This window comes from Lepisosteus platostomus, chromosome 21, assembly GCF_059453375.1.
Source record: "Lepisosteus platostomus isolate fLepPlt1 chromosome 21, fLepPlt1.hap1, whole genome shotgun sequence".
Classification (NCBI taxonomy): Eukaryota; Metazoa; Chordata; class Actinopteri; order Semionotiformes; family Lepisosteidae; genus Lepisosteus; species Lepisosteus platostomus.
The window spans coordinates 3,604,911-3,618,721 of record NC_142631.1 but is presented as its reverse complement, the minus strand read 5'-3'; the positions used below and the strand labels follow the sequence as shown (position 1 = coordinate 3,618,721).

The 13,811-nt window shown below is 44.6% G+C and overlaps 2 protein-coding genes across 3 annotated transcripts; both read right to left on the bottom strand.

Annotated features, from left to right (window-relative positions):
* Positions 1-413: 413 nt before the first annotated feature.
* Positions 414-4,200, bottom strand: LOC148643909 (natterin-3-like). Its single transcript, XM_088614761.1, has 3 exons — positions 4,046-4,200; positions 3,534-3,648; positions 414-1,809 (listed from the first exon to the last, which is right to left on the bottom strand). The coding sequence occupies exons 2-3, from the start codon at positions 3,646-3,648 to the stop codon at positions 716-718; spliced, it is 1,209 nt and encodes a 402-aa protein (XP_088470887.1). The 5' UTR covers positions 4,046-4,200; the 3' UTR covers positions 414-715.
* A 2,303-nt stretch (positions 4,201-6,503) lies between these two features.
* On the bottom strand, positions 6,504-9,817 carry LOC148643908 (natterin-3-like). 2 transcript variants are annotated; one of them, XM_088614993.1, is made up of 3 exons: positions 9,698-9,817; positions 8,788-8,911; positions 6,504-7,839 (listed from the first exon to the last, which is right to left on the bottom strand). In XM_088614993.1, exons 1-3 carry the CDS (start codon positions 9,800-9,802, stop codon positions 6,746-6,748), a joined length of 1,323 nt encoding a protein of 440 aa, XP_088471119.1. In that variant the 5' UTR covers positions 9,803-9,817; the 3' UTR covers positions 6,504-6,745. The 2 variants fall into 2 exon arrangements, with proteins under 2 accessions (XP_088471119.1, XP_088471120.1); XM_088614994.1 differs by lacking the exon at positions 9,698-9,817 and adding an exon at positions 9,299-9,431.
* Positions 9,818-13,811: the final 3,994 nt, after the last annotated feature.

The window sequence follows — 13,811 nt, the reverse complement described above, 5'->3', positions numbered from 1 at the left end:
TAATTTTCTCTTATACCAGAACAACCCAGCTGAAGAGAGATGCATGATTATCTTAGAATATGCCTTATGTCAAATCTTCATAGGATCAAGAATGGGCTTGGAGTACTGGGACTATGCATCTGCACATAAACACGGTCTGCTGTTTGATTTGTTGCACAACAGCCTATAGATTGACTGCTTCTATGCTTTGTATTTCAAGGGTTTAAATCCTATTTAAATAAGAATTTTGTGCTGTAAAAATAGTTTTACTAGTATTTTTTCCATGTTGTTTCCATACCAAGTGAGTGGATGGAATCGTTGATTAGAATTCAACCAGATACAGTATCACATTCTCAGACTTTGGGCACTGAACACGCATGAAAGTTAGGACAACCCCCGGAGACGCTGCTCTTTTCACAAAACCAACGTCGCACTGTAAGTTGGCGATGGTCTTTATTGCGGCAAAAGACATGAATTCCAGTTTCAAGCTCAAACAGAGGTGAGCAATGCACAGTAAAGATGCAAAACAAATTTGGTTTGGAATAGCATTATTTACGTAATGTATTCCAATGTTTTGATTAGCATTATTTATTATGGGGAAAATTCAGCAGCTATCTATGGTATTTTGCAAGCAACCTGTTTTATTAAGGCTGATATGTTTGACGTGTGGATGTCCTCGCCCTCAAAACCTCTCGGCTTCCGACTTCGGAGACCTGGTGTTGGGCCTCCGTGAGGTCTACGCTTGTGGGCAGGGGGCAGCGTCGGCGATGGGCTGGCAGCGGTCTACCACGGCGTTGATCTCCCCGATTTTGACGCCATCGTACACCCCGGTGATGGACGTCCACTGGGTTTCTCCGGTGTGGTACGTTCGGCTCAGCCGCGCCTTGAAGGGAATGTCCGCCGTCGTTTTCCTCCCTTCCATCCGGACGGCGCAGGAGAAGTTGGGAGGCACGTCGAGCGCGACGGAGATGGCGTGGCTGACCGACTCGACGAGCGTGGTGCCTTCGGCGAACTGGATGGTCTGCTCCTTGGTGAAGTCCACCCCGTTGCCACTGATGATGGGGATTTTGGAAGTGAGGCTCGACTGGGTGCCGTTCCTGGTCGCTCGCCCGATATCCCAGCTTTTCTCGATGGTGCTGGTCTTCTCCAGCAGGACGGTCTTCTGCACGCTGTGGCACTCGTTGTTCGTGACCCTGGAAAACTGCAGAGTCTCGGGCGGGTGGTGGAACAACGCGATCTGGTCGACGCCGTACTCCACGTGGGAGATGTGCTGGCTGTAGGCGTCGGTGTTGATGGCGAGGACCTGGTAGCGCTTGTACCAGTACTCGTACCCTTCCCAGGGCAGGAAGAAGGCTTCGTGCTGGGGGACGACCTTTCCTAAGCCGTACTTGTTTTTCCCGACATAGATCCCGGCCCTGGCGCAGGTCCGGACAGCGGTGGGAGGGACCGATCCGTAGGATCCCTCCTTCCACTCCAGAAACTCGAAATTGTCCTCGTTTACCAAAACCTCAAATTCGGCGGCATAGTACTCTTTCTCGCCGTAGGGGTAGAGACAGTAAGGGCCCTTGTTGGCGTTGTAGAAGCCGGCCTCGCAGTTGAATTTGCAGACGTAGTCCAGGCGCGACGCGTAGCCGTTCCAGATGCCCACCGCCCCATTAGGGAGGGAACCGTTCCAGCTGACCCACTTCAGGCTGACGTTGTCTCCGAAGATTGACACGGACTTCTCCCCCTCCTGGGGCACGAGCTCGGCGGGGGTTTCCAGCTGCTCTGATGCAGCGCTTGGGGCCAGCGGGGGAACGACATCTGCCAGATGAGGCTTCAGCAGGGGCTCTGAGAGAGGGAAAAGGTGCCTGTTAACTCTCAACCCCACTCGAGGGGTCACTGGGGATGACTAAGAAGGAGAACCTAGAAATACAGATGAGGTATTACTTCCCGATCTCTCTGCTGGTGTAGCGGAGCTCGTTTGGGCACAGCGACGTCTTCGCCCTCCCTGCGCGTCGCAGGGACCTCAGCCGCCTGGGCTGGGGGAGCTCTCCTTTAGCTCACTCGGCTGGCTCCCTGTGGCGTCACGCCAGAGACCCGGGTTCGCATCCTAGGTGTTGGGGGATGAACCTGCGGGGTGCAGCAGCGGAGGGCAAGAGACCAGGCGGAACCGCGTCGGTCACGCGGACACGCTGCAAACCGAGGGAATCGGAAATCACGGGCTGCCAAAATAAATCGACTTGACGCTTAAACGGAGCGGGTCTGAAATTCAAAGCGTTTTGCAGAACGGACAGCCTAGTCTGTGTCTCTGAATTATTCCAGTGTGTTTGCGTGTCCTTTTGATGGACTGGTGTACCTTCCCCCCCGTGCATCAAGGATTCTGGGATTACTGGGTGTTGTTTCACAGCTGTTTGTATCCCTTTCCAATCTAGAGATTGCAATCTAGATGCAGCCATTTCACCCTGCAACTCACTACTGGCAGCTCCACTGAAGCTCAGCAGGTGTGGGCCTGGTCAATACCTGGATGGGAGACCTCCTGGGAAAGCTAAATTTGCTGCTGGAAGAGGTGATAGTGGGGCCAGTGGGGGGCGCCCACCCTGCGGTCTGTGTGGGTCCTAATGCCCTGGTATAGCAGTGGGGACACTATACTGTGAAAAGGCGTCGTCATTTGGATGCCATGTAAAACCGAGGTCCTGACTCTCTGTGGTCGTTAAAAATCCCAGGGCGTTTCCCGAAAAGAGTAGGGGTGTTGTCCTAGCCAGATTTCCCATTAGCCCTCACCAATCATGGCCTCCTAATAATCCCCCTCTCTGAACTGGCTCCATCACTCTGCTCTCCTCCCCACTGAGAGCTGGTGTGTGGGGAGCGGACTGGCGCATCATTCAGGTGGGGCTGCACACTGGTGGTGGAGGGGATCCCCGTTAAATGTAAAGCACTTCGATTGGAGTGTCCAGGAAATTTATAAGTGTAAGGAATTATTATTACTACCTATGGATTACAATTCATTTGGAAAACCAACTTTTACTCTTTTAACGGCATTAATGTTAGTCTTTACCTAAATTTAATGATTAAATTACTAATTGGCTTCATTACTCTACTCTCCTCCCCACTGAGAGCTGGTGTGTGGGGAGCGTTCTGGCGCACTATGGCTGCCGTCGCATCATCCAGGTGGGGCTGCACACTGGTGGTGGAGGGGATCCCCATGACCTGTAAAGCGCTTTGAGTGGAGTGTCCAGAAAAGCGCCATGTAAGTGTAATTATTATTATTAATGTAACGCATGGTAAGTACCACTAGAGGGCAAAAGTCCCTGCATGACACGGCGCGCCGCTTCACAGATCCCCTTCCTGCAGCCCGAGAAACGTTTGGTTTCTGCTGTTATTCGTTATCTGAACCCCGTTGGGGGAGATGCAGCGCATACTGTATGCTTATGGTGGTGCGTTTTATTATTGTGCTCAACAGATGAAATAATAAGTACATTACGTGTTAGTATTCAAACGCCGGTTAGTATTAGGTGATTACTAAGGACAAACCACTTTTAAAGCGCCTGGGAATGTATAGGAACATTGCTTACCGCGATCTCTTCTCCCAGCATTTGTTTCCAGCTTGTTGGCCGTAAGGGGCGTTGAATGAGTGCGGGGTAAAGCGAGGTGGATCACCGCTAAAAGCGCTACCGTAGCTGGCCTCATCTGCAACAGAGAGTAAGAGGGTTTTGTACCGTACTGTGGACAGTCATCCACCCTTTCCTTTTCTGAAAACGCCGCTAAAACCCCAGCTTGCTTTTCCTTCTTCGTCTTTTCGCCGGAACATATGTTATATTACCGTTAGTATGAGGTGATACACAAGCTTTAATCTACACCCTATAAAAGCACCAAGTGGACATCCCGAATGAGCATGACGGCGACAGAGCTGTCCGCACTTTTTTAATTCGTACGATGTTCCGCAGATAAAGAAGAAATCTTCAGGGAGTTTTAAAATACATTTTAAAATCATATAATGCTTATTGAACCACAGCTCATTTAACAGAAGAAAGCCGCCCCCCGAGCAATAATTCCCGAGAACCGTAAAGATCTTTTTATTTTTTACCTTTCCCAGCTCCTGCTCAAGTGCAAAGATTTCTTCGCCGCTCGGGTCTTATAAACCTCGCTTGATTACGCCCCTCATAAATACTGGCAGTTGGGTTCAAGGCTGGAAGTCATACCCTGACGGCACAACCTCACCTGGCAGCACAGGAGTGACAGGACCTGTGGGGAAAATACTGTACATTCCTACATTTCATGGGGAAAAAAAAAAAAACTTGGTAGTTGAAGTGCTTCCATCTTATTTCTGTTCCTTTTTATCAATTGCATTTAAAGATGGACAAATGGTGAAGCCACTTTTTAGGCGGCAGTTGTGAACTTGATGAGATTTGTTAATGTGAGTCTGGAATCAACACATCCAGTAGGCTTGTAGGAATCCTATTAGCACGTTTGTAAGAAATTCACCTTTCACCAGACCCACAGAGAGTATTATAAAGGATGTCTTAAACCCACGTCCATTGGCTTATTCCTGTTTTATGATTTTAGCTTACAGATTCTCAAATTCGTATTTTGCCAAGCTGGTTTGATGCAATATTTGACTGAAGAAGTAATAAGAATGGCATTTCTTTCTAAACGTGCAGCATTCTGCAGCTATTCTGAAGGACAGTCCAGTCGTTCTCCCAGCCAGTGGGAATGTTTTTGACTTTGCATAGCCGTGTGGCAAAGCGTGTTGGAGAGGCACAGGCGAAATGCACACGCTAAGTTGTTAATCTCAAAAGGTAGAACCTTGAGCTGTTGTTTTATAATGGGTAGCACCCGCTGGACCTAGTAATAAGGCATATACTGTATGAGGTCTAGATCTTGGAGCCTGATATCTGTTATCTTTCAGCTGACTTCAACATTGTGAATTCAGTCAAGGCTGGTAATGTGTGTGTGTATATATATATAAGACTCTTGGGGAAAACTCCCGGCCTAAACTAGTATCGGAGCATCAGGCATAAGAAATAAAGTGAGGAGGCCATTCTGCTCACGGTTTCTTGAAAGAGGGCAGTGTTTCAACTTTAACAATATGGCTGGGCAGCTTGTTCCAGACTCCCACAAGCCTTTGTGTAAAGAAGTGCTTCCTGTTCTTGGTTTCAAAAGTGCGTCCATGTAGTTTTCTGCTCGGGACTTCCGGTTTGCGTTTTGTCAGTGACCTTGAGGGAGGTGGAATGCTGGGATTGGGGTTCCCATGATGCTCGGGTCGGGCTCTGTCTCCCTGATGTCGCTGGCTCAAGGGGGCTTGTTCGGGCAGTCAGCTGCTGGCTCCCAGGAAGGTCAGTGGGAGACCATGCGGTCTTCCTTTCCGTACTGGTAGGAGGCTGTGGAGCTGCATGGCGGCGGTGGTCCCGACAGGTGGGCGTTATTGGGGCCGGAGCATGCTGGGTACATCTGCTGGCTGTTTCAGTCTGAGTACACCCTCCCCTGACTTCAGGTCTGCAATTCCTCTTTCCTGTAATCCTCAGAGTGCCTCAGACTTCCTCCATCTTCTTTGCCTCTGCCCCTATGTGTAGCTTTTTTCCTTCACTAGGCCTTTGAATGGTTGCTGAGCTGACAACCACTCCTCCTTTAATAATACTGTACTTGAAAAGGATCAACCAAATCTTTTAACTGTGTATCACGAGCAGTGCCGAACGTGTAATGTCTGGAAACGTTTGAAAGCACAATGTAAATCCACATCTTTTCAGCAGGCAATGGATTTCTTTATTTTTAATTTTAAAAATTCTGTTTTTGGAGCATAGTATTAATTTTTTCTCAAATATATGAGAGTTTAGTTTTTTTCCATCCATCCATTTATTTTCTAGCTTAAATCGTCCAATTCAGGGTTGCAGGGGAGTCCATCCCAGCAAGCAATGGGCACAAACCAGGGTACAACCTAGACATGATGCCAGTCCATCACAGGGCACAAACACAGCCACCCTCACACCACAGCCAGTTAACCTACAAGCATATCTTTGGACTGTGGGAGGAATCTGGAGGCGTTCGTTTTTTTACATTTCTTAATTCCAACCTATACAGCATATGCATAAGTCGTAGTCTTAGGACTTGCTTATGAAAAGAGGTCTCAAGAACAAATAGTTTGCGCATTTGTATAAATGTTGTCGCCAATTACCTAGCATAAGGAAATGCTGCTCAGAAGGTGAATCTCGTCACATTCAGTGTCTGCCATGAATTTCAGCTGGCAGAGCTAGTATATGTAGGCAAGTAATATGATTAATTTTGAATGACAGTAAGTAATATACCAGAAAACAATTGTTATGTTTTATGTTTGTGTATCTGGTATTTTTCTGGTGAAGTTTGCTCTGAGTAGCAACCTAGCTCTGAAATGTTTCCAATATACTGATGTACAGCACCTCATTATGCTTTCTTTCATAATCATAGTAGTAATAGGGGTAAGGAGGTAATGTGCAAAATGCTATGAGAATAGTTTAATTTCTTAAACTACAGAGAAATCTAAAGCAAAAAACCACACGCAAACAAAAGGGGGAGTTTCGAGATTTATTGTACAGATCTTTGTTACAATTGATCTAATTCTAATTGAGTTCACCTTTTCTTATTCTGCCCTTGTTTGTTTTTTTCTTCCAGTTTGAGTTTCGAATACAGCAGTTGGGTATTATGCCAAACGATTGCGATTCGGGTTCTTGGGAACAGTTGCCTGCTATGAATTCTGGGTAGCATACTTGCGATCCAGTAGAGGGGGCGGGAGAGCATTATCCGGTTTGTGGATCTAAGCAGATGGGCACGGCTGGGCGTCTGCGACGGGCTCACAGCGATCCACCACCGCTCTGAACTCCCCTATCTGCACGCCGTCGTACTTGCCCGAGACGGAAGTCCAGTGCGTCTCTCCGTTGGCGTAGGTCCGGCTCAGCCGGGCGGTAAAGGGAATGTCGGCGGTGATCTTCTTCCCCTCCATTCTCACGGTGCACGAGTGGTTGGGGGGGATGCTGAGCTCCACGGAGACGGCGTGGCTGATGGACTCCACCAGGGTGGTGCCCCGGGAGAACTGGAGGGTCTTCTCGGCGGTGAACTCCACCGAGGCCGTGCCGATGAGCGGGATCTTGGCGCTGATGCTGGAAGCGATGCCGAGGAGCGTGGAGCGACCAATGTTCCAGCTCGTCTCCACTTCGGTGGTCTTTTCAATGCGAACCGTCTTCTTCACCGTCTGGCACTCGTTGTTCGTGACGCTGGACAGCCTGAGGGTCTCGGGCGGGTGGTGGAACAGCTCGATCTGGTCGACGCCGTACTCCACGTGGGAGATGTGCTGGCTGTAGGCCTCCCTGTTGATGGCGAGGACCTGGTAGTGCTTGTACCAGTACTCGTACCCTTCCCAGGGCAGGAAGAAGGCTTCGTGCTGGGGGACGACCTTTCCTAAGCCGTACTTGTTTTTCCCGACGTAGATCCCGATCCCGGCGCAGGTCCTGACGGGGCTGGGAGGGACCGATCCGTAGGATCCCTCCTTCCACTCCAGGAACTCGAAATTGTCCTCGTTTACCAAGACCTCAAATTCGGCGGCATAGTACTCTTTCTCGCCGTAGGGGTAGAGACAGTAAGGGCCCTTGTTGGCGTTGTAGAAGCCGGCCTCGCAGTTGAATTTGCAGACGTAGTCCAGGCGTGACGCGTAGCCGTTCCAGATGCCCACCGCCCCGTTGGGGAGGGAACCGTTCCAGCTGACCCACTTCAGGCTGACGTTGTCTCCGAAGATCGACACGGACTTCTCCCCCTCCTGGGGCACGAGCCCGGCGGGGTTTTCTGGGTGACCCACCGCAACGTCGGTGGCAGGAGGAGGCTCTACGTCCTCCAGGTTAGGATTCAGGAAGGGCTCTGCAAGAGGAAAACGTGTACACCTTCTTAATGATGTATATCTTGGTTTTCAGTGGAGAAATACAGGTAATACAGTAGTGCCGGTTGGCTCTAGTCTACTGCAAAGAGGAATAGGGCAAGGTCTAAAAATCACAGGCTTGCTGTAAGGGTGGCTGACTGTTAATGCTCAATAGAATTTATAAGTGAGAAGTGAGAAATCATCCTTTTTTCTTACTTTTCTCTCCTCTTCCCTCTGGTACGCGTTATAGGAGCATAAAGGCATGAACCTCCTGATTCAGAGACAGTTTCTTCCCACAGGCTGTCAGATTACTGACTGTTTGTCTGACTTGCTTTTTAGGTTTTATGTTATTTAACTTTTGTTGCTGCTGCTGCTGTTCCCCGTTTATGTTTTGGTGACCCCTTAATGTCTTCGCCTCAGAGCGTACACGCAAATAAGCGTTTCATTGCTTGTGCCAAGAAGCAAAAAAAAAAAAAGTGAGCAAGCAATGTGAGCTCCTACAGGTTTTAGGAAAGGCCATGCAGAAAGTCTCTTGAGAGGGGGTCTGCTTTATAGCTTTGTGAAATGGTTTAAACTGATTAATACCCAAATTACATCTGTCTTGCATAATGATGAGCCCTAATAAGGGTATCACAGCCATCCATGGCTGCTAACTATTAATAAAGTCTGCAAAGTAGAATTAAAAGACATTCCTAATGTTGTGATGGTATGCTTTCTCTTAAAGATACCATAGACCTGTGAGGTAGAATAACACGCTATATATAGATTTGCATTAAGTGCTCACTAAGACCAATTAATCTGTCGTTGTTCTCTGAATTTGCCTTTTATAATCTTCAGTTTTTAATTTTAGAAAATAAAACAAAAGGATCTGCAAAATTAGAAATGTTCTCTACCACATTCCAGCCCATCTAGTAAAAGCTCCGTGATCAGTAAGGAATTGTACTGTTTACCTTTCTTGGCTTGTACAGTCTTCTCCACTATCTCCTTCAGATTTTGGGGCACGTTGGGATCTGACTGGAGGCACGTTACACTCCCTTGCAGGAGAGCAAGGACAACTAAAACCCTCAGCTTCATCTGGAAGGAACAGTCAGGAGAGATGGCAAAGAATTATCAGGATTTATCAGTGATAATTAATGTCAGATCTACAAAGAGAAAAGACAGGCATGGCTGCAAGTGGTAGAAAAGCAGAGACAAAATGCGATGTCATTTTCAGTACGAATGCGCGGTGCTTTGAGCTATATTTAACGAGGAACTAATCTGATCCCCCTTTGTCACAGCACACCTCTTTAAAATATCTAGACTTGCATGACCTTTTGTTTCTTTAAACAGAATATGTTTCGCAAGTCATCAAAAGCAGAGAAAACCTTCAGTTTGGTAAGGGTTTTGAACAATTCATGGCTTTTGCCGACCGAGGACAGACTCCATGTGAGGACGAGACACGTAAGAATGAAGTCCTCTTACCTTGACAGCTCCGCTTCTAGTGCGGAAACTTTCACTCTTCCCCCAGCTTATATATCTAATTTATTGCAGCTCATAAATCACAGGGGGGCATGCTTTCTTTTTAACTAGAAACCCCGGCGTGTGTCAGACACGCAGGAGATGATAGAAAATGTTACTTTCGCGACCAGCTCTTTTAACTTTGGGCTTTGCTTTCTGTGTGGTCAGTTCTAAAACGTAAGAGGAACAGTTGTCAGGGAGGGTTGTAACCAGTTTTTAACTGGTTTAGCCAAACTGGGGTTAAAGAGGGGAGGACAGCGACGATCTCTGTCAAACACGCCCCACGTTTCCTCCACACGCGTTGAATCCACGTTGTCTGTAGTGAGGCTTCTCGCAGTGCAGCATATCAGCAATGTCTCTTACCTTGTGGACAAGGCCAAGCTTCTGTTTCCGTGAAAAAAAAAACGATACTGTACCAGCAGTTCCTTTTCTGCGCGCTCTGTTTAGTGGGCTCCACGCCACGATCATCTTGTTACTTCCGTTCCTTGCTGTGTGTTCTGTGTCATTTTAGGGATTTTATTTTTGTTCGCAAGGTAGAAGTGTAATCATGCGAGATTTGTCATTCTCGGAGACAGTGTCATGGCTAGAACACAGCATTTAAAAAGGACAGACCATGCTAAATCCATGACCTATTCTGTTTTTTTTTTAAATACTGACTTCTTAACTCGGATGGCTGGCCGGCCCACACAAGCAGTTGCCCAGAAAAGTGGCTTGAATTATTGACAGAGAGAGAGAGAGAGCTGAATATACCCGGAGGAAATGAAGGATTCTGGAGTGCTTGCTCTGGTCTTGAAAGTTTCCCGAAGGAAGCTTTACTGGAAGAGTGATTCGGTAAAACGAGCCCTTATCTGTGTGTGTGCAATAAAGGTGAAAAATCACCTTACAAGTGAAAAAACGCATACAAGTGGGAAACTACTTAGGAATATTCACATGATATGATCTGTTCCTTTCAAGCTTCATTCAATTCAAACTATAAATGAAACTGTGTACATCTTGCAGTAAATCAGGTGGCTCTGACTCAATTACACATTGATGAAATACATAGGAATCTTTAGGTTGAGTTCTTTGGGTTTAGGTTGTGCACAAAATGCCATTGAACTTTTTTGGCTGTTTTCAAGGACAGAAAAGGCTCCCTTTTTCCACAAGGTGTGCTGTGTGTGCCTGTTCATGAGCTGATTTATACGCTGCATTTAAAAATGGATCTTGCTCTGCTCATAAACCAGAGCTGCCATTAAACCAAGGATATAGATTTGAGTCAAACATTCTGGTAAATCATTACACTGTTATCATCCTGAAATTGTTGATGATTATTGATCACCATAGATTTATTGCACTCTCACTATTGATAATGCATTCTGTGTCCCCATTGTACTTTGAAAGTTTTATCCAAGCATTTAATAAATTTAGCTTCACTATTCATCAATTTGTTTTTTTAGTCTTAACAATGAATATGAGTATTTTTTGTGCAACTGTCACATTAATAGGGCATACAGTGCATGTCTAAATAGTTTTTAGTTTGAAATAGCACGAAAGACTAAAGCAGCAAACATTATGCATTGAATCCTGTTTTTTTCTATATTTGTATGTACACGTAGTTGATCAGCTGGAAACTTTGCATGAGCCTTTTGCATTTTACCATCTGTGGGTGCAATTTCACATTAAACCTGCCTGGGTGGTGCATGAAACACATGAACATAACCGAGAATATTTTAGATATATTTTCCAGGATTTCTAGCCTCCTTTGGCTTATTTTATTTGTGCAACAAACGCCTACATTTCCATCTGCAACAGTGTGAAATTACAGACCATTTGAGGTGCTCTAAAAAGAAAGGTAAAGTACTGCACTCTGAAGGTCATATTTCTTGATTAGCTCTCAAAGACAAGTTCTTTTTTTATCGGGAAGATAAAAATGTACAAAGTAGTGGAATCGGCACAGGCAATTGATCTATGGGGGATCATTATCTGATCTGCAGGTTGAGATGAATGTTATCAGGAACTAAACTTTGTACATGTCTCTCTCCTCGTCACTTCAATTGTATTACATGATTTAAAAAAAAATAAGGGCAGATGTTGGTCATAAAAGAATTTTGTATGGGATATTTGGGACTTTGGGATTCTGAAGGAACTCCTGCTTCCTGGGTTAGTTTCTTATGTTTTGGGCAAACTAAGTCTCAAGTACATTAGGCTTGCTGGCATTTCTGACAGTGTTTCTGACCTAAAAAAATAAATATTGAAAAGCAACCAGAATAACAGGCAAATCTGCTTTTATCCCAGCTGTACTATACTCAAAAAAGACATTAGCCTCTCTGTGATCGATTGCACTCATGATGCTTTTAAGTTAAAGCTTGGTTTATGTTGTTCCTCGACATTATATTAGTTTATATACAGTTGTGTGCAAACGTTTGTGGTGCCAAATTATGTTTTGTTGATTTTCTAAGCGAACAGGACGGCTGCAGCGAACAAACTTAAACTCTGCATATTTCTGCAGATTTTAATGCACAGTTACTATTGCTGAATTTAACAGATTGAAAAATATAAAACCGTAACTGTGGCATTTGCAAACGTTTGGGCGCCCTATCAGTCAGTACTTAGTAACGTCTCCTGTGGCAGGAATCACAGCCTCCAAACGTTTCTTGCAGCCAGCTAGCAGTCTTTCTTTTCTAGTCATCGCCTGACTTAGATTAAAGCCTAACGAGTCAATTACGTTCGGAGACCTTCCAAAAAAAAATAAAAAAACACTAGTGGATCAACTGGATCCATTGGACCAAACTTTTGCACATGCCACATTTACCTTTTTATTTTTTTCAGGCTGTTAAATTCAGCAAATAAAGAGGAACTGTGCATTACAAGTTGCAGAAATATGTCAAGTTTAAGGTTGTTCGCTGCAGAGGTTGTGTTCACTTCCCTTCATTTAGAAAATCAACAAAACATGCAATTTGGCCAGGGGCGCCTGAGCTTTTGCATACAACTGTAGCTCAGTTAAAGTCAAAACAGGCAAACTGTGCATCACCTAGTTCTGCTGTTATTACTACAACTTGCAACAATACCTTGGGTTTATATCACATCCTACAGAAGGAGCATTCAAGGCAGTTAATATAACTGGCTCCTGTTCTCACATTGAGATTCAGTGAAAAGTAGTGCATTCCTTGAGCCTCTTTATCTTTATACATTGTGGGCAAAGCTTGAAAATAAAATCTAAGTAATTTATAATTGGAACAGATAAACATAAACTCTTTAATTGTACACAGACTTCTGTAATTAAAGCTGTTTTACACTTAAAGAAATGTAGTTGTCAGTGCTTTTAAGCACTTGAAGACTTTGAAAATGTCTAATAAACAAGCAGGTTACCCAATTTTACATTTCCACACCGTGAATGTTAAGGTTAGGTAATTCCACATAGGCTGGGTCAATACTCTGACCCTAACTGGTCCTCGCAGACTGAAGTTGTAAGAAGGTGTTTCTTCGCTGAATGAAAGTTTTGTGTTTGGTAGTACGGCATCGCCCTCTAGTGTTAGGAATGGTTTTAAAAGTTTCCAAATTATTTTGAAATCGGGATTTATGCTTCTTCTACCTAGTAACAATATGAAATTATAAATAACTCATGAAAAACAACATTTTCAGATATTTCAGATACCCTCCCCGCCCCTTTTTGTGTTTCCTGTGTTGGAAAATAACGCAAGAACAAAAACGACATTGCAACAGGTAGCTGGAGACGGCGCAGGTGTGTACAGTAAATAAAATAGATTATTCAAACCTGAATCTTGGCTGGATAGCACAAAAGTGGAGCAAATGCTATTTCATCCGATCAAAAAGCTTTGCAACTCGTCCAATTTACTGTACGCGTTCAAATTTCCTCAAATATGGTATTAAGTAGTGTAAGCAGAGGAAGAGAGATATGCAAGCCCAGGAAGAAAGTAGCTTTTGTGTGTTTTTATTTAAACACCAGAAATACAAAAAAGGAGACAAAATATTGAAATAGATACAGAAATAGTCACTTCACAGCCAGAGGAATTCACAATTGTACGAACTAAAAAATGATACCTTTTACATATTTCCATTGTATGTCTTGCCTTTTGATTCTCTAAATTTCTAATAGAATTAAAATAAAGAAGGAATTCAACTTTAAAAGCATGAATAGAGGGAGCAGTATTAGACCATTTACTTCTGGGGATAAAGTATTCAGCCAAAATAATGAACAGATCAATGATAAAAACATAGCCTTTATCCCAATCAGATCTAACAAACTATAAAACAATATCAAAATCTTTCAATTTAAAATTTACCTTTAAATGTTGAACAATAACATTTTGCAGATCTACCCAAAACAGTTTTGTATATATGTAGTTAACTAACAAATGTAACAGGGATTCCTTCTCATTATTACAAAATACACATAAGTCATCTTGTTTATGTTTAAATCTAGAAAATGTCAATTTAACGGGATAAAACCTATGAACGATCTTAAATGAAATTTCTT